General features: G+C 49.7%; 1 protein-coding gene across 1 annotated transcript in view; it reads left to right on the forward strand.

Moving 5' to 3' along the window:
• ADAMTSL3 (ADAMTS like 3) overlaps positions 1 to 19,618 on the forward strand; it is a 108,485-nt gene that overhangs the window by 18,887 nt on the left and 69,980 nt on the right. Inside the window, exon 4 of the mRNA XM_090263691.1 lies at positions 19,157 to 19,299. Within this exon, the coding sequence (XP_090119817.1) occupies positions 19,157 to 19,299 (143 nt within the window). The remainder of the gene's footprint in view (positions 1 to 19,156; positions 19,300 to 19,618) is intronic.

The following is a 19,618-nucleotide window of genomic DNA, read 5'->3' on the forward strand; positions in this document are numbered from 1 at the left end:
GGCTAAAAAATAAATGCAAAAAACATTTTGTACTTTCCTAGATTCTTTTTTTCTGTGCAGCTTGATTAGCATTTGAAAAAATTGATTTGACACACACACAGAGAGAAAGAGAGAGAGAGAGAGAGAGAGAGAGAGAGAGAGAGAGAGAGAGGGACTGATTTTATTGTTCCTCTTACTTATGCATCACTGGTTGATTCTTCTTTGTTCCCTGACTGGGGATGGAACCTGCAACCTTGGTGCATTGGGACGATGCTCTAACCAACTGAGCTACCCAGCCCAGGGTACTCAGAAGCACAAGTTGGCAAAGTTGACCCTACCTGGGATTGGAAGACTTGGCAGAGCGTCCGGTTGTGGCCCTGATGTGTGCTTTGTCTGCCACGTGCGACCTGGCGGGGGCCGTGCCCTCTTCAGGGGGCACAGGAACAGCAGTGCCGGTGAACACCGACGGGCGCGCCTTGGCGTTCGGGAGCGGGGAGCGGCGGTGGGCCCCAGCCCGGGCTGCCCCGTGGGCACACACTGGCGAGTCCGACTCGGACCCCCTGGTGGAGGACTGGGGTGACTAGGTGGCTTTCACCAAGTGTCACTCTACCGCTGTTCAACTCCCCTTCCCTTATAACCCAACCATGAAGTCTAGGTAGGTTGGCCTCTTTTAGGTTGAAGTCTAAATAAGGGACATCACAGAGCCTGTAAAACGCTCGCCGTGCGAGAGAAAGGGGCCTCCGGTTCTCTGGACACGCGTAGGTGCTGCGTCTCCGCGACACAGATCCCCCGGGGGCTGGTCTGGGCCTGAGACGTCTCCTCCTGGGGCCGGCGCAGCCGTCGGGAGGTGCTGCTGGCGGGGTGGGCAGAGAGGAGGAGAGGGAGGGCGTCCTTGCAGGTGAGATCCAGGCGCAGGCGGGGAGCGCCCTGGGTTCAGCAGAAGCTGAGTCTGGGCAAGCAGATGTCACAAGTTCGGGGACAGAGGGAGTCAGGGAACCGAGCCGTTGAGGAGGAGGCGGTGGCCGGGTTCTGCAGACCCAGCCCCGGGCCCAGGGAGGAGCGGAGACGGCGAGTGGAAGAGGAGGAGGAGAAACGACATACACGTACCAGAGGCTTTTGTGGAAAAAAATCCAAAAGTAGCACCAGATACGGATGTTGATGATGTGGTATATGACATTCTGATTAAAAAAAAAGGATTTAGAAAACCCAGAGATGGAAAACGTAAGATGTGCAGATGAACGTAGGCTCCGTTCTCTGAGCCTGAGCAATCCAGATGAACACGAAGAAAGATGCTGAAAGCCAAACGCTATAAACACTTAAAAATTTAAAAATGTCTCTGTTTTCCTCAAGCAATTATAGGTCAAGAGGAAATGAAAAAATGTAATTTATAGGAAATAAAAATGAGACTGTATCAGAAAGTACAACGTCCCTACAATCTGTGTGGGGAGGTAAACCTTTGGGCTCAGGTGCTTCAGTAAATGTAAACATTTAATCTTTTCAACACGTGGTATTGGAACAATTAGTTAATTAAAGAAAGCTCATTTGAATCTATCATATGCCAAAATAACTTCCAGATGGATTACAGAGTTGAATACAAATTAAACTGTAGAAATCGTAGAAATCGCAGGAAGACTATAAACATAGATGTTTCTCAGGTTTCCGATGGAGAAGTTTACCATGAATGGAAAACCAAGGCTGTGGCTGCTTAGGAGGCTTACAATGTATATCGAAAAACATCCAAGTGAAAATTTAAAGGAAAGTAACAGGATAAAGTATCCTAAAGTCGTTACTTTGTAAAAAACCACAGAGAGATAAGAGAAACTAAAACCCGTAGATGGATAAGCATAGGTCAGTCATTCTGTTGTAAGGAAGGGAAATGGTTAACAATCTGATGAACAGCCCCTACTTTATAATCAATAAAATGAAAGTCACAGTGACCAAACAGCATTTGCACCCCCCCCCCCAAAAAAAACCCATTACTTAAAAGACGAAGTCATCCTGGCTGGGAAGCTCTGTCGTTTGGCACGTGCCCCCCAGAGAGGTTGTGGGTTTGATTCCCCGTTGGTTCTCTCCCTCCTCCCCCTTCCTGCCCTCCCCCCCTCTAAAAAAGTAAATGAGAAAAACAAAAAACAAAACAAAAAGAAACTTGGGTAAGGATTCAAAAAAAGAAACAAGGAAGAAGTATGAAAACCCAGTGCTGGTTCTCGGGCTGGAGGAGACGAGGCTTCTCTGATGCTGTGGAATAAGTGTGATGCTTACTTTTTTCTTTTTTGTTTTTGAGAAACTTTTTGCGACAAGTAGTAAGAGCCTCAAAAATACCTTTACTGTTTCACCCGGCAAATGCCTTTCCTGAGAATTTCTGAAGGGGATATTCTAAATTTAAAAAAAAAAATGCTTTATGCAAAAATATTGAGCTCATTATTATTTGTGATATGTGAAAACCAGAAGCCGTCTGACTGTGAAACCGTAAGGAAATGGCTGGGTAAATTATGGGATTGCTAAAATGGGATATTAGGAAGTTTTATTGTATTCACAATTTTGAAATAACATGGGAAGTGTTAATATTATATCCGCAAGTTAAAGGATCAGGTCACAAAATCACAGAAGCCTCCTAATTTATTCATATGTGGACAGAAAGAAAAACAGTAAGAAATACCCCAAAATGTTAACAGTGGTTATCTTTGGATTGTGGAACTGTGGACGTTCCAAATTTTCTTTTAAATGAATTTTCCAGGTTGTCTACAAATGACCATATAATACTTTGATCATTAAAACGTGGTAAATATTCTCTCCAAATAATGATGGAGGGGTGCTCAGGGAGAGTGATTAATAATAATGGGGTCCCTTGACAGTTTGGGGTTAATTTTAATAAAAGAAAGGATTGGGGAAGGGATATCTAAGACTCCACGCTTATGTAACGGTGCCCACCTTTTTCTTTGGTGGTGATTTCCACTCTTTTTTTTTTTTTAAGAACTTCACCGAGAGATGGAAGACGTTACCTTTCCATTTGTCTTCCATAGAGAAACTGTGTTTTCCTGGGGGAACCTTTTTTCTTCTTTCATTTTTCAGATCAAATAAGTCTCCAGGATTCTGCCTCGGAGGCGGGTGCATGTGTCCTGGGGGTGTCTCCCCTCACAGACCCGCTCACTTACCCATCCCCCGCCTCCTGCATCTGGGTAAAACCGTGCTGTAAGGTGACGGTGAACCAGTGTCCGCCTCTCAGTGCAAATGCTTATCAGAGAGGTGGCCGGAAACCATGGTTTGTTTAACTTGTTAAAGTGCCCCATGCTAAAGCATTTAATAGAATATTTTTGTGATGGAAAACGTACCGAAAACTGAGGTTGGATATGCTGGGCTGGGGCAGAGAAGCCTCTAGAAACGTTCCTTGCAGTAATTCTCAAACCCGAGCACCCGCACCCTCGTTAGCAAGAGAAGACCCAGCCACTTTGGGTGATCAGTCAACTTGAAAAACAATCCAATCATCTCATCACAAATACCAAAGGGAATGGGGACGTCACTTGGGTATAAGGTGTCCCCACCCTCAGATAGCCACCGTGTGCTTAGATTAACTTTTCAGGTGATTTCTGAAACGGAAAGTCTGCCTTGAAAACGTCATGGGAGCCAGTGCTGTGCCTCTGTGGGTCCCCGGGGACCGCCGTTGTTGCTCTCCTCCCAGGGACGGAGTTCTTTCTGACCTGCAGATCCTTTTTTTCTTTTCTTTAAGAGGATAATGTCAAAAATCTGAATTTAAAGTGTTATATTTTAAAAGGCATAAATGTTATGGGAGAGGCTGGAGTCCGTGTGAGGACCGATTGCCCAGAGGAGATGCCGGCTGCCAAGACCAGGAGCGCTGGTCCCCGAGGGTGCGTCCCGCCAAGGGATTTTACAGGCGAAGCTCCAGGCAGGAAGCCTGCAGGGTGGCCTCTGACAGGACATCCAGCACCTGGGACGGCGTCGGAGAAGAGCTGAGGCCAGAGGGCCCTTCTGGGCCTGGGGGGAGGGCAGGGAGAGAAAGGGGGCAGAAGCTGGCTGGAGACCGGCTGAAAGAAACCCCAGGGCAGCATCCCAGGGAAGCGGAAACCAGCCCAGAGCACCCAACAGCTCTAGAGTCACAGCGCACGGACTCATGGCTTTCATAGCGACGGGGAGTGTCCAGAAATGGAGCGGAGCCTGAAGAAGGTGTTAAGTTATTTTCCAGGCCCCCTTCTTTCCAGACTGTCACGGAGTCTTTCCAGTTAAAAAGAACGAAACTAAAAATGGTATTCTGAAGGGGCATCCCCTTCATTTCCTGGAAAATAACTCGTTTCCCTGCTGGTATCAGATCAGTGAGCCATCACTGTGTATTTTATCCACCTCCTAGAGGCTTCCTTGGTCAGATCAAAACACACATGGGACTTCAAGGAACCAAGTTGGGATCGGTGTTATTTCTTTAAAATGGATTTTCCTAGAAAATTCTGTTTGAATGATGGGCAATGATATGTACCAGGGCTGTTGCTTTTATGTGTATGAATGACTTTGGATTAGAACCATATTAGAATCTGTGAAAACAATATCCAGCTCTGTTTTAACCAGCGGATGGTATTCCACAAAACCGTTATTTTTTGTTCCAGTGACGTTGCATGGAATTTATTGAATTTTCCTCGTTTGTGCTAGGTTGTGTTTTCACTCCTTCATTAGGGCTGGATTTTAAACAGCACATCACACCTCCCTATTTGTCTTTGTTTGAGTGAAAGGGGTTTGTTTCTTTAGAAACTGCCAGGCGAGGGTACGGTGTCTCCGACGGTGACGTGCGTCAGACCGCAGTGGGCACAGGTAATGGAAATTGTCATCCGTGCCGTGGGGTTCATTAGAATCTGTCAGAATGGGCCGGGTGAGGGATGGCTTTTGGAGAGGCCACAAGCGTGCATTGTTTCGGGGAGGCCCACTTTGAAGGCATGGCTGAGCGGGCGTGGACTGCAGCCCGCCGCGTCCTTTCCGTTCTCTGGGTTTCATTAAACGGGCCGTCGTGGGGGGGTGGGGGGGGCGGCACCGGCGTGAGATGGGAAGTGTGGTGTAAAACGTCTTGTGGGGCTCCCCTGGACACAAACAAATTGGATCTTTCCTTCCGTCCTGTGGCCGACTCTGGGATAGCGTGAGTGGCAGGACAGCTTTGGTGTTCAGTGGCCCAGCGGGGGCGACCGAGGGACTGAGCTGATGCTCAAGTGACGCAAAGGTAGAGGTGTTGACAGGGCAGAGAGAAGCAGTGGGGTCAGCTCTCTCCGTGGGACGGGGGGCTCGGGCCGGGCGCCTTGGAGTTTGGTGCCGGCCTTGGTAAGGAGAGACTGAGCCGCAGCTTCTGGGCGCGATGGGAGGCCTGGGGCCGGCGCAGAGGTCAGCCCGTGGACGTTTTTGTGGGCTGCGCACATTATAGGGGTGCAGCTTAATGCCCCCTGGACTCACCAGAGACCGTCTGCGGGTTTATGGATTTGGAAAACGACTCCCTCGTCTCTAGGCTGCCTTTTAGCTCAGACCTCTCCGGTGGTTGTGCCGGGCCTGCCGGGCTTCGTGGGACGGAAGCCAGCTCACTGTGCGGACCAAGTGTCGTTCCTGACATTTACGGGGCGATGACTTCATTTCCAAACATCCTCCCAGCTGTCGACCGCGCTCCTCCTTCATAAAACAGGGCGCACCATCCTGAATTTCCTAGGAGTGAAAACCTGTTTGGACCTCTATTTTGAATGCTTTAGAGAATTTGTTCGGCCTAGTGCCCAGGAAAAAGCGGGAAGGGGAATGCGGTCACCCACAGAATGGTCCAGGGACCCCTTCCTGCTGGAGAGGCAGCTGGAATGAGCATGAAGGGGGGTACCCGGCAGGCGGGCCTTTCATTAGAGGCTGGTATTTGGGCTGCAGGAAGGTGTGGCGAGCCTCTCAGTATGAAGGGAATAATAGCCTGACACAAACAAAAAGATTATTTTTTTATAATAATGCTTTTTTACAATGTGAAACCATTTATAAAATGTAGACTGTGACTGCCTCATGACATTAAGTCCAGATAGTAATTTTTATGGCAGACAAGTTATGATGTCTCTGTCTGGGTTCTTTAAAGACAAGAAGCCCTTGTCATGTAATTTGCAGTTTTCAAAAAATATTTAATCATATAAACGGTCTAGAATATAGAAAGAGATATGTGTCAGCCTTCTAAAAGATGAGTATAAAACAGAAACCAAAACATCGAAGGTAACAGAGAGAAGGAAAACTGTAATCTCATGAACCAAAGGCTAAAATTCTAAAGACAATAATACATGGAACTCAGCAGATTTTTTTCTTTTTACGTGGCCGAGTGTGGTTTTCCCTAGGGCTGAAAGAACAGTTTAAACTTCAGTCATGATTAGATTAAAATTCAGTCTTCAACAGTTTGTAGAATTGTCTCAATACTTGTCAGGAAGGCATGTGATACAATTTAACATAAAATACTAATGAATAATTTTTTTAGCATACTACAATTGTAAGGAAAAAAATCTCTTAATGAATATTGTCAATCAGCATCATTCCTTGTGTTATAACATCCTATTAAAATGAGGAAGGGAGAACAGAACCATATAATAAATTTAAGTATTAAACTAGAATACCTAGCCAATGCAATAAGAAAAGATAATGCAATAAGTAGTATCAAGAAGAGACAAAACTATAATTTTTTGAAGAAATTATGATCGATCTAAAAATATTTTTACATGATGAAAATAATAGGTAGTAATAATTGTTTTATTATATATTTTACTATTTCTAATATGTGATACTGTACTGTTATATATAATAACAAAATAATGAACAACAATGAAATAATAAAATAGTCCATAATGGTTATGTGCTTTACGTGGAGTAATGGCAGAATGAAATAATGATTCCTAAAGGGGCATGCTTTCTTCAAGTTCATTTACATAGCACTGTCAGTTCTAACCACCCTAGGCAAGCAGAGCCTCCCTGCAGAGAGAGAAGGAGGAGACCACGTCCGTGACTTGGTGTCGGCCAAGGGCGGCCAGGAGTCTGTGGCTCCTGCTGACACACTCCCGATCCCCTGATTTTGTTGATTCTATTGCTCAGCCGTCCGCTGGGTGTGAGGAGCAGCAGCCTCCTGAGCCTCTCCCCCGGACACGGAGGTGAATTGCTCTGAGCCTTGAAGTTCAGTCCGTGGTCTGTCAGCAGGAGTCCTGAGCTTGGGATTCCCCCATGTGTCTTTCTGGAGAAGCCATTTTTGTCATGTTAGGTGGGTGTGTTTATTTATTTTTATTTCTTTAATCCTCACTCAAGGATATGTTTTTATTGATTTTAGAGAGAAAGGGAGGGGGAACATTATCAGTTGCCTCCCATACGTGCCCTGACCAGGGATCAAACTCACAACCTAGCTGTGTGCTCTGACCGGGAATCGAACCCACAACCTGATGGTGCACGGGACGATGCTCCAAGCAGCCGAGCCACCCGGCCAGGGCAAGGGTATGTGTATTGTATGAAGCTATTTGCATGAATACATGAGCACAACGCGGAGAGAGCGACGCCATGTGTGATGGATCCCTGCAGCTTTCACGGCGGCTTTCCCTGCCGCCACGGAAGGAAAGTGGGCCCGAGGCAGATGCACGCAGGGTGTGCCAGATGCTTTACCGTTCGCTTTCCTGTAATATCCTCTTTAATCTCTGCAACAACCCTGCGCCAGTTTTGAGTGTTTCCGGCCGTCAGAACGTAACTCCGTACCAAGAGGGGCTTCAACCAACAGGGCTGGTGCAGCAGCTCAGTTAGGCCACCCAAGACTGGGCTCCGTCACCTGTTCTCCGCGCCCAGTGGGTCGGCCGCTCCTGTCCTCGCTGGGAGGCCCCTGGCAGCTTCCAGGCCCGCGCTGTTGAGGTCCACGGAGGGAAGTGGGAGGGAAGACGGATGGGACCACCCCTGGCCCGTGAATCAGAGAAGCAGCGTTTGCCCGGAACGCCTCGGACGCAGGCCTTCTTATGTGCCACTGGCCAGAACCGGGTCCTGCGGCCGCCCAGGAATGCAAAGGAGGCCGGGCAAGTGGCAGCCAGGCTGTCCTGTTGAATGACAGGTCACCCCCTGGTGTTCTGTTAGCAAAAAAGAAACAGGGCGTGGATATCGGGGGTCAACTCTTAGTGTCTGACACAAACCCTTTATTTTTCATCCCTGTGGAAAGGTTCGGGGTGACACAGCCTAAGTCACTGGACCCAAATCACCAGCCGTCGGGTGACGGTATATGGGTCGATGACGTCTTTTTCATGTCTAAGCCCATGCGGGACGTGTTCAGAGGACATTGTGGACCACGAATGCTGTGTACGGTGACAGTTCCGTGGCGAAGCTACTGGCCTCAGGGGAGAACAGGGCACTGCAGGTCGTTCCTTATTTTTTAAATATTTACAACGTAAAGTAAAACGGGAAGTTTCCTTCCCAGGCCCAGCAGCATAAATAATTTCCAATAATGTCAGGCAAAGCTTTGTCCTGCATTTTTGTTGGGGGCGCAGATCAAAGGACTGGCGCTCTCCCCTAATTCATCTCCATTTGGACACCAAGCCCAAAGCTAACGGAAGGGACGGGCTAGGTCGGGCAGCCAGGGACACTGCCCAGAGACATGGCCTGGGTGCCACTTGGAAGCGAAGTTCTAGAAGGACCCTCGCGGCGGCCGCTCCCCGAGGCCAGCATTGACATTTCCCTGCGAGGACAAGGACGAGGACGAGGAGACCCCTTGGGCAGAGCGTGGCCTCCCGTCACCCAGTGCCGGCTGGAACTGCTCCTAGGGGGCTTCTGTTTATTTTTTGTCTACTCTCCTGATCCAGTTTGTTCTGGGTAAGGCAAACCTGTGGCTCCCAAAGACCCATTGTTCTCTGCGAGAGGGAGGCCAGAGGCACCGTTCTGCGGGGCCCTTGGAGGACGGAGAAATGGCTCCCGCTCTGGGGTGGCCGGCGGGGGCAGTGTCACGTCGGGCAGAGCCGGACTCCCCGGCACCGGCGTGGCAGCCCTCAGCAAGTGCCTGCTCAGTGTCTCCCGTGTCGTCAGGCGTGGGGGAGAGACCCTGCGCAGCACTTCCGCCTGTCACCGCCCTGAAACAAAGCGCTTCCTCTACGCCCCTTCCTCGGCTCCCCGCCACTCCCCTGGGACAAGGAAAGCAGCCTTGCCCGCCTCCCTGGGAAGGGGGCCGTGCGGGGGTGGGGGTGCTGGTCGCCCACTCAGAGCCTGGCACGGGGACGTGGGGACAGCCGCACTCTGCTCTCGGGGAACTGTGATCTCGATGGGTTGAAAGGGCTCGTTGGCTTGCTGTCACCATTGTCACCCTGTGTCGGTTACTCCCGAGCTCCTTGTTGGGGACACGAACAGGCAGAAACACAAGCAGGCTGCTTTTGACTTCATGGGACTAGGACATAATGGACGGGCTGGTGGAACCTAGGCGTGTAGAAGGCGTGACATGACGTGTGTCCCATAGAACTTCTGAAAAGGAGTGGCCTGGGTGGTGGACCTTCAGGTGGGGTGTGCTGTGTGCTGGGTTTTCTGGGGGGGCCGGCTCGGAGGGGAGGTCAGCGTGCCGTGTGTTTATTTGGGAGTTCCTTTGGGGCGACACCCCCCGGGAGGGAGGGAAGGACTGTGGTGGGCAGAGGGCGAGCGGGAGCTGTACGTGCAGAGCCAGACGCGGCCTGAACTCGCCCGCCAGGAGCTCGGGAGCAAGTCGCCCAGGCTGGACCGAATGACCACGTCACGGACCCTCCCACAGTGGGGGCCCCCGCGCTTCATCGATGGGGATCCTGGGCAGCCATCTGTCACCACGGGGAAACTGGCCTCAGGCAACCTGTGCACCGTGACCCGTGGCAGCACCGCAGGAGGTCACGTCAGAGGCCTCGGTAGGAGGCAGGGAGTGGAGGGTCTTGACTTCCGAGCTGAAGACTGAGGACTGTGTGGGCATTAGGAACCCATGGACTCGTTTGGGCTGTGGGTGGGCATGACGGATGTGAAATTATGTTTTACAGGGACACATATGACTTAGGCATGTAGGACAAGTTGTGGCATGAGGAGAAAGGCGGGAAGGGGGCAGTGGACACGCCACCAATGAACGTGAAGACTGTGGTTGGTGAAAAGAATGCGCTCCCATCCCAGGCCTCCGTCTCCAGGTTGGCCGTGTAGCTCTTCCTCCTGGGCCTTCTCTTCTTTTATCGTCTGCAGAAACGATAACCCTGAAAGTCCCTTCCACCTCTCACAGGGTGTGAGTCTACATTAAAGTCCTCTTTTTATTTGGGTTTCTTAAGTGTGACCTTGGGAAAGATGCTAAAGGCAAGTTTACTGTGAAACCAGACTTGTGGACGCTTTGCTTTGGGTATTTGTATGCTGATGAGTTCCTCTGCTCTCTAGGCTTCCCAAATCCCCGTATTTCCACACAGATTTCGAAGCCAGTGGATTATGGGTTCAAGCTGAACCAGAATCCTGTATCAGCTATGACAAGCTGGAAGGTTTTGTTTTTCAATCAGTTACAACATATCCGGTACCTCAGCCCAGCTCCACACAAGACAGAATTAGCTTTCCTTACGGCGCAGGCGGGGTGTGCCTCTGACCTAAGCTTCTGCTGAAATACTAGGGAAAACGGGGTTGATCCGGCCATGAGGACCGGGCCCACGGGAGCCCATACTCACTGAGAACTTGGTATCAGGACCAGAATCCAACAGCTCACGTCGGGAAGGACAGCAAGAAGATTATAAGCAAAGGAGGAAAACTCACTCAGGACTCTGACCCCTCCTCTTCCAAACGGGCTCATGGAGAAATTTTCCCATACTGGAGAAATTTTCATTCCTTGATTCATCGACTCAGGAAGCCCACATCGGATCCCAAATTTCATGGTGCTCACAGTCTAGGCGATGAGACAGACATTAACCTAGTGATCACACGGTTCACTCTCCAGTGACAAAGTGAGGTCGGGCTCCTCTGGGGAATGACAGCCAGCGGAAGGACGGAGACTCAGCAGACCAAGTTAACGGGGGAGCTGGGAGCGTAGCGTTGAGTCATTGGTGGATGCAGTTTCAAGGTCATGAAAGTGTTGCCATTTTCTATTACTGTGGGCAAGAGAAAAGAGCTAATAGACCGACTTAACCAAGAGTTGGAGGTCATCCAGTAGGTTAGAAGCGGAGCCAGATGTCTCCTGGCCTTGAAGCCCAGCCTCAGGTGACAGGGAGAGGGACACGATCCGGCTCGGAGCCTTGTTGGCTGCCGTGTGGGTCGGCGATACTTGGGAGCTCCCGGTCCAGGTGCATCACATGCAGGAGGGACCACACCAAACATAAACCCAGAGGTGTTGGTGATTTCCTTGGCTGTAGATTTTTTTTTCCAACATGTTTGGGTCCTTTCCAAAAAGGGGGAGCACCTGTCCTAGGAAATTCACTGGGTGCGGTGCGGGGACTGTCAGGAACAGAGACTCCGTGTGGAAACCTGGCGCTGCAACACAGACCGAGGCCAGGCCGCAGAGGCGCCAGTGTCTCCTCAGGACCGTGTTCGGTGTCACCTCCCTCCTGCCGCCTCCTTCCCCACCCGACCCCAGGCGCTCACCCCACGTGTCCAGGGGAAAAGGGGGCATCGGTCCACTTCTGACCACGACGTTTTGGATCAAGCGCCAGCCCAGAACAGAGCTCTCCTTGTACAAGGACTGAAGATCAACAATAATAAGGAGAAATGTGAAAAGATTCCACATCAGGACATCAAAGTTCACCCTAACGTGGAAAAGGAGGAGTACTTAGAAGGTGATTTATGGCAGGAAACAAATGCACATTAAATAACTCCTGCTTTGGCTCGTGATGAAATCGAAGAAGGTGTTGCTGAGTGTGTGAGCAACACAATGAGATGAAAAGGGGGCTGAAAAGTTAAGTAAATAGGTGATTAAAGGAAGTAAGTTATCAGTTTTATATAAGATTATATCATACATTTGTCTGGGTGCTCACATACATACGCTTTGTTCCCCAGGAAAACTTTTTGTGTGGCTTTCCACTTTCTGCCCGTGTTCCCAACAGTTAGATATACCGGTGATGTCCCACAGAACGTCTGTAATTGTGGAAATTTTCTGGGTTTGCACTAATACCATGTGGCCGCTGGCCACATGGGTGCGTACCAAGTGCTTTGATGTTGTTAGTGTACATTTAAGGTCACCTTACGGTGGCAGATAAAAATCTGACTTGGATGATGCTCTTTAGAAGGGACCATCATCCTCTGATAACTGTGTATACAATGCACTTGAGTTCTTATGAGTATTTCCCTTCCCCCCCCAAATTATAGAGACTTTTTGCTCACAGGCTTAGCCATCAAGACTCAGCTCCTGTGACATGTTCCCAGGAATCACCGTGACCTCTGAGGCTGAGGGTGCTTGTCCGTCCTTGTTCTCTGAGCGCTCAGTGCCGGCTTGCACGCCTGTGTTTTTCTTTATCTTCCAAGTAGATTAATCTTCTTGAGGGCTGATTAAATTGGGCTCAGTGAATATTGCAGAGACGCAGTGCATTTCAACTTTGCTAAACCCTGACAAACTCTGGAAAGCCTAACGGATCTACACCAGGCCGTGGCTGTCTAACCCGCGAGACTCTCCTACCATTTTTAGTCAAGAAACTAAGATTTCGTTGTCAGCTCTTCCCAGCGTAGGGCCGTCAGGCTCGGATGGGCAGACGTCCCCGTTTTCTCTCCTCCCATGGGGTGGCCCACCACCCACGGGTGGCCCAGAGCTGGCTGACCACCGGCCAATCCCGGAAGGACAGGCGTGAGACACAAACAACGTGCTGGCGTCTCTCAGGACTTACTTTCCCAGCCGTCAAATAATATTTCTTGTGGGCGTCTGTTTAAAGCCTGTGCCCCTAAACTGTGGTCTGGGTAATATTCTTGATGAGCTGTTGGCACCAGACCTGTGTTTTTCTATGTGAAATGGCGAACCATGGATGGAAGTAAATCACTAAGAAAAGCCAAAGGAGAATTTTTTAAAAAGCTTGATACCGTTTGACTTGAAAATCCATGCTTATTATTTTCTTGGACCGTCTCCTGTGGATGGTCAAATACAAATCCTTTGAATATGGTCTGAGGTCGGTTGAAGTGAAGAGCTCCTTACGGCTCTTGTGGTTCTCGATGTAGGACGAGAAAATATATAAAACAGGGTCTTGTAGGTATTGCTGCTTTGCAGTGACTGCCCTTGAGTGTTGCTGTGGAGAAGGCCGGCCGTTCCCCCGGCAGGTGACTCCCTTCTGCAGAAATTCTCCCTGTGCCTGTCCTCCAAAGAATGCTCCCTTTTTTGTTTTAGTTAGAAAGAAAAATCTAAAGAAAGAGAAAGTTGCGGTGACTAGTCTAACAGATTCACACGGTCATCTTTGGGTCCCAGGACGTATCCCTGTTTTTCATGTATGTAGTTTTAAGACGTTCCTTGGGTTGGGGTCTGAGCTGAGCTGAAGATTGGTGTTCAGGTGATTCATTTAGGAAGTAGTTTCTGGGGGAACCCCTTGGGGGCGTGGGAGATGCAGGGTGGGGGAGGGGCAGTGAAGGAGCACAGCCCGGGTGGGCTTTCGGGGGGGGGGGGGGGTCCCGAGCTCGGCCTCATCCCTCAGGAGCTCTGGAGGGTAAATTACTCTGCGGTTTGTCCTGCCTCGAGTTTGAACTATATTAGCCTGACAGCGCCCTCCATCCTCCTCCCCGAGGGGACGCCCCGCACGTCCCGCTCGGCGCCGATTTATAGGGACTCGTCTCTCTCTGCTCTTTCCAGTGCTCCTGCCAAAGAACTTGCCGACCATGTTATTCCTTATAACGAACTCCTTTTCGGGTGTGCTGATCCCCCTTCTCAGAGTTTCGTTTTCTGTTTCATAATTGTCTGTCTGATGTTCTTTCATCTTGACTTGGAGAAGCCTTGGCTGCCATAATTTGAAAGCTCTTCATAGTATTTGTGGGAGATTAAAGAAGAAAAAAAGAACAAGAAGTCCAACCCACTTCCGATCCAGGAATTTTCAAGTGAGGGCCCCTGGCAGGGTGGGCGGGCAGGAAACACCCCCGCGGCCAAGGGCTTCCTCAGAAGACCGCCTGGACCATCCTGGCCTCAGGCTCGGGGGGCTGGGCCGGTCTCCGGTCTCCAATCACCGGTCACCTACAAGCAGGGCGGTCAGACGGTGAGGGTCTTAGAGTCGCGCTGGCCTTCGCCACGGGGAGCAGGACGCGGGCAGCGTGTTTGCGTTGGGACGCAGTAAGGAAGGAGGTGTGCCGCGGTGGGTGAAGACATGTCCCTGGGGACCCGCGAAGGGCTGTAAGAAGGTGGGAAGTAAGCAGGGGCACGCTGGCCAGGAAGGGGTGGACGGAATCTGAGAGGTCTCTGACTCTCAGGTGAATGAGCTGTGACTTAGGCACTTTTCAGGAGAGGAGAAAAGGGACTGGAGATGGGGGTGGGGGTGAGCATGGGGTGAGGGATAGGGCGTGTGACTTAAAGTGCCTGGCTCACAGCCTCAGAAACGTTGGTGTTTGAACTGAATTCTTGAACTTGTGCGATAGCTTGAGTGACATGTTTGCGTCATTCACCTAATTCATTACAGTGTGTGTGTGTGTGTGTGTGTGTGCGCGCGCACAGCGCGCGCGCGCACGCGCTGCTGTTAAAGGCAGCATTGACCTGAAAGAGTGGAATCCCTGTGAACAACATCTGGGGCGCTGGCGATCTCCTGAGGGTGGCCTTTGGGGTGATGTTGCCGTCTGGGAAGTAATATCCCCATGGAGCTTGTTTTCTTCTGGGCTGTTTGCAACACGGAGCTGTTCAGGTAGCGTTACCCATACGTGACCTTCTACGTGAAATCTGTGCTTAATTACTGACGTTTCTGCCAGACTGGTAGAGCTGTCCTGTTCGTTATAAGTCACAGATTTAGGAACTTGTTGGGAAAACGTTCTCTGATCTAATTTATGCACAGGGATCCCAGCGAGGCAAGAAATCCTCGGGTCCTTATGGGATTGTGAACACACTTGTGCCTATAATGTTCTTGGCATTTACCAGCCCTCTCATGTAATGAGTAAACAATACCTTTTCTGATTTTTTTTTTCATCCAGAATATTCTGTAGCAAGCACCTCACTTAGGAAAATAAGATTTCCTGAGAGATGGGTAAGCCAGACAGTTTGGACCGCACAGCACGTGTTACAGTGTGCGTTACTTCTCTGGGTGCGCGTTCATAGGTTTCCCTTTAGTGTCTTTTTTTTCAGCTTAAAAGAAAAAACCCCAGGACTTTAATGGAGTGTCTCACTGCATAAAGTATGCATGTTTGCTGTCTAAAATGGGGACGTGTAGCGGAGCCCCAAGGAGGAAAGGTGGAAAACGCGGCCATTCTAGCGCTGGGAGAAAGGGACACCCGGCAAGTCTGCCACACAGGAGCCGGCGGGAGACGCGCGGGGGGCTCTGCCCTGGCTTCCGGCAGAGTTGCTCTGTTCCCTGGAAAGTGGTGTTCTCGGACCAAGGCGTCTCCTTCCGTTGGGTCCCTGTCGCTCTCAGTGACCCGGGCTGACTCAGCCTCACTGTGTCCCATCAGCCTCTGTCACCTGCTGCTCGTGACCTTGAGGGATCCACGCCTGACCTCCTGGGACACTGGACCTTGACCTTCACCAGCCCTCAGTCTACTTTTGGGTGAGAAAACCAACAGATGCACCCAGGGCTGGGAATGTCCATCAAGAATGCCAGGTCCTTGTGAAATAATCTTGATAAAAGGCAAGTCCTTTGGAAAAACAGACGTGTGGCCGTGCTTACAGCAGAGAGGAGAGCTGGGTAGGAGTCGGGGATGTTATTGCTCCTCGTTGGAGAAAGAAGGAGACCTGTGAATGGCGTGGGGACAGGCCTGTGGGATACAGCGGTGAGCTTCCAAACCCAGCGCGAGCATCTTCATGGCCGAGGAGAGGAGGGCACCGAGAGGTCTCCTCCTGAGGAGTCATTTTCTCTCTGTTCTTTCTGGGGGGGAATATCTCACCGATCCTACCAGAAATACCAACTGTCTGCCTTTATAACATGCCTATTTCAGTTATTTAGAATAAAGATTTTTGTTTGTTTGTTTGTAAGTAAAGGTGGAGAAGTTACGGAAAGAAACGCGACTGGAACCATAAACTGAACAGATGGGAGAGTAAAAATAAATTAAAACAGTTGCAAAGGACTCTCCACTTTCCCTTTAAAATATATATGATGATGTTTTTCAACTTTTCACATTCAACCTATCAGTAGATCGGGTGACAAAATGAAAAATCAGTTGCAGCTGTATATTTTAGACGTTTTACCTCAGTGACTTGGACTCACCCACCTCAACGTCCAGATGAACGTCTTAAACTGCTTATTGTATTCCTTATGAATTCAAACTTTATATTATGTTATAGGCAGGACACAGTCCTATCTGGTGACGCTGACGGTAGAAAACGGAACTGACCAGTGGTCTAATTGGAAGGGTAAATAGTATGGGTTTAATTAGCCCTGATTCCCAGTGACGGGTTTGATAAGTTGCCAGGTCCTTATCCTTTTCTTTTGCTTGACTGTTCCTGAAATACGGCCTCTCCTCCGGGCGGCTCCTGCGCTATAAATAGGGAGCTTGGCACGAATCCACCAAACCCACCGTCTGGTGAGACTGGGTGAAAAGGACTGGAAAAGCCCCTCCTTGCTTCTGGTTATTATTTCGTTTCACATTTGAAGGTCATTTTTACAGATCCGTCTCTTAATTTAATTTTTTTTTTTTTTTTTTTTTGGTTGGATGAGGTAAATTGGCCTACAGAAACCTGTATAGTATCGAATTCAGTCGGGAGTTGTATGTTGGAGTTTCCTTCTTACGTGCTCCTGTGCCCCAGCGTGGCATGTGCCTACTAACGTCCGCCTGACCCGGACTGCTCTGGACGTCACAAGAATGTGGTTCTTGTCTGTGTGCTTGCTGGTTTTCATGGGAAGTAGTCAAGTATTTGCTTACAAAGAAAACTGGACAATATGCAGAGAAACGACCCAGAAACAGAAGATGTTAAAATAGCCTGGAGTCCTTCCCCGTAGAGGTCGCCACTGCTAACATTTTAATTCCCCATTCAGCATTCCCTTCTTTCTCTGTGCACATACGTGTTTACCTGTATTAAAAACAACATAGGTTCTGGCCAGGTGGCCTCACCGTGGGGCGCGAGCGGGGACAGCTGGCCTGTGAGCTCCTGCTGTGTCATCCCAATACACCAAGGTTGTGAGTTCAATCCCTGGTCAGGGCACATGCAAGAATCAACTAACAATGTGTAAATGAGCAGAACAACACATTGATGTCTCTCTCTCTCTTTGTTTCTCTTTCAAATCGATAAATTAAAAAATATATATTGAAAGCAACAGCGTGGCTTATGTGGTTCTGTAATGGTTGCCTTTTACCCACTCCCCATCTCCCCAAGAAATATTTTTAAAAAAGAAATGTCAAAATGTAAAAGTTCAGATCAGACAAACATCCATGACAGCAGCACCTGCCTTCCTCCATTTAATGAGGCTGTCATACCTGCGTCAGCTCTTTTAGGGGCTGGAGGGACACAGCATGCCGGGGACGTCCCGTTGTGTCTCTTCCCAGAGACTTCTCTCCTGTCTGTTGCCCGCCCGCCCTTCTTCGAGGCAGTTTGGCGCGATGCCTTCCCGCCGGCGCATTTGCGCTTTGACGCTGCATTTCTGCGTGTGTATTCGTGTCCCGATGCCTTTCTCTGTCGGTGACGAGATAGGACAATGCTCAGTGTGGTTTTACATTCATGGGATTAATCGCATCCGCCCCTTCCTGCGTAGTTTCCACCTTTGTGGACATGGTAGAACCGTCTTCCCTGGGGCTAACCTATCACATTGCTGGGGTTTTATGGTTTGGGCATTTTTTAATATAAAAGTTCTGATATATCTGGAATTCATTTAAATGTATTTTGTGAAGATGTTATCTGTTATTTTTTTTAAAAAAAAAAACATCCCTCCCACTGGCTTGCGGCCCCACACTGTGGCCTTGCACTGGGGTTCATTTCAGACTCTCGCTTTTTTAAATGTCACGCGTCTCTCCCCACGCCAACTCTGTACTCCTTTAATTGAGGCAATTTCCCGCTCATTTCCGTTCTTCTGCAGTTTTTCTTCTTGGCTCTTGTAGGCATTTACTCCACCAGATGAACTTTACAATCACACTGTTTGGTTCCAGAAAAAAATTCCCTTTGGGATTTTGATTGGAGTTGCCATAAATATATAGATTAATTTGGGGAGAATTAACATTTTATAGCGTTGGGTCTACCCACTGAGGACTAAGGCACGTTTCTCCAGCGATTCAAGCCAACTTTAGGCCCCTTAGTGAAGTTTTGTCACTCTGAGTAATGAACATGACCTGTTAACACATCCGTATCTGTACCTACGTCGGTCTGTCTGTATTTGTGACCTGGGACTCCCCTCTTATCTTTTCCTGGCATATCCTGATGTACATCCACGGCGGTACGTCCACCAAACGGATGAAACCAAACCCTATTCCTGAAGCACCCGTCCCTGTCTTTGCCTTATTGACTTAGTTTCCTCGGGATGGAGCCTCCCAGGAGGTCCCTCGGACCCTCAGGCTGGCAGCAGGCACGTCAGAATTTCAGGGCTGAGGACTTCTTGGGGACAAGCTGGGATCTTGCTGTGTCAGTTATAAAATTATAATAAGAGTAATAATAATAACTATTATTGAAATGTAGCCAGTGTGTTAATTTGGGGGATGCTAAAATTTCAGATTTAAAATGGAGCTTAGAAGCCGTGTGGACCAAACCTTTGTAAGGTGGGACAGACCTCATATGCCCTGATTTCCATGTAAAAAACAGACCTTGGATGGTCTTTGTGAGTGTAGCCATTCCAAAGCAAAGCATTTTTTAAAAAAGATTTTATTTATTTATTTTTAGAGAGAAAGGAAGGGAGGAAGAAAGAGAGGGAGAGAAATGTCAATGTGTGGTTACCTCTTGCACCCCCAACAGGGGGCCTGGCCCGCAACCCAGGCCTGTGCCCTGACTGGGAATTGAACCGGCGACCCTTTGGTTCGTAGTCCGGCGCTCAATCCACTGAGCCACAGCAGCCAGGGCAAAGGGTTTTTCCGGCCACTTTGTTCTCTAGCAACAGCTTAGACTAAGACTCTGGAAAAGCCAGGGAAGGTTGGGGAGATTTCCGCACCCTTGTCCGTAATGTGTTGTGGGTTTCTTATGCTCTAGGCGTCCAGAAACACTCGTGCCGATGAAGACAAAGACGACGAAGAGAAAGACGGCAACTGGGACGCTTGGGGGGACTGGAGCGACTGCTCGCGCACGTGCGGCGGGGGAGCGTCCTACTCTCTGCGGAGGTGCCTGACGGGCAGGTCAGTGATGGCCTCGCCGGGGGGAGCCGTGGGGGACAGCTGGCCTGTGAGGTCCCGCCGTGGGGTGTCCCCTCTGCTGCCTGAATAGTAGCCACATAGCCGTGTCCCCTTTGCGTGGGAGTGGCCGTACCCGTCACGGGGCCCAGGGCACTAGACACGCGGGCCTGAGGGTGGGGGGAGGGGCAGCCTGGCATGTCCTGTCACTGGTCCAGCGCTGTCAAGACTTGGGTCACTTGACGGAGCGGTTTCCAGCATGGAGACTGGGGAGGGATTGTGGGGGGAGTCACACATGAGCATCTCTCTGTGGCCTCCAGATCTG

The sequence above is a fragment of the Furipterus horrens genome, unplaced genomic scaffold (assembly GCF_987537825.1).
Source record: "Furipterus horrens unplaced genomic scaffold, mFurHor1.1.pri manual_scaffold_16, whole genome shotgun sequence".
In the NCBI taxonomy this organism is placed as follows: domain Eukaryota; kingdom Metazoa; phylum Chordata; class Mammalia; order Chiroptera; family Furipteridae; genus Furipterus; species Furipterus horrens.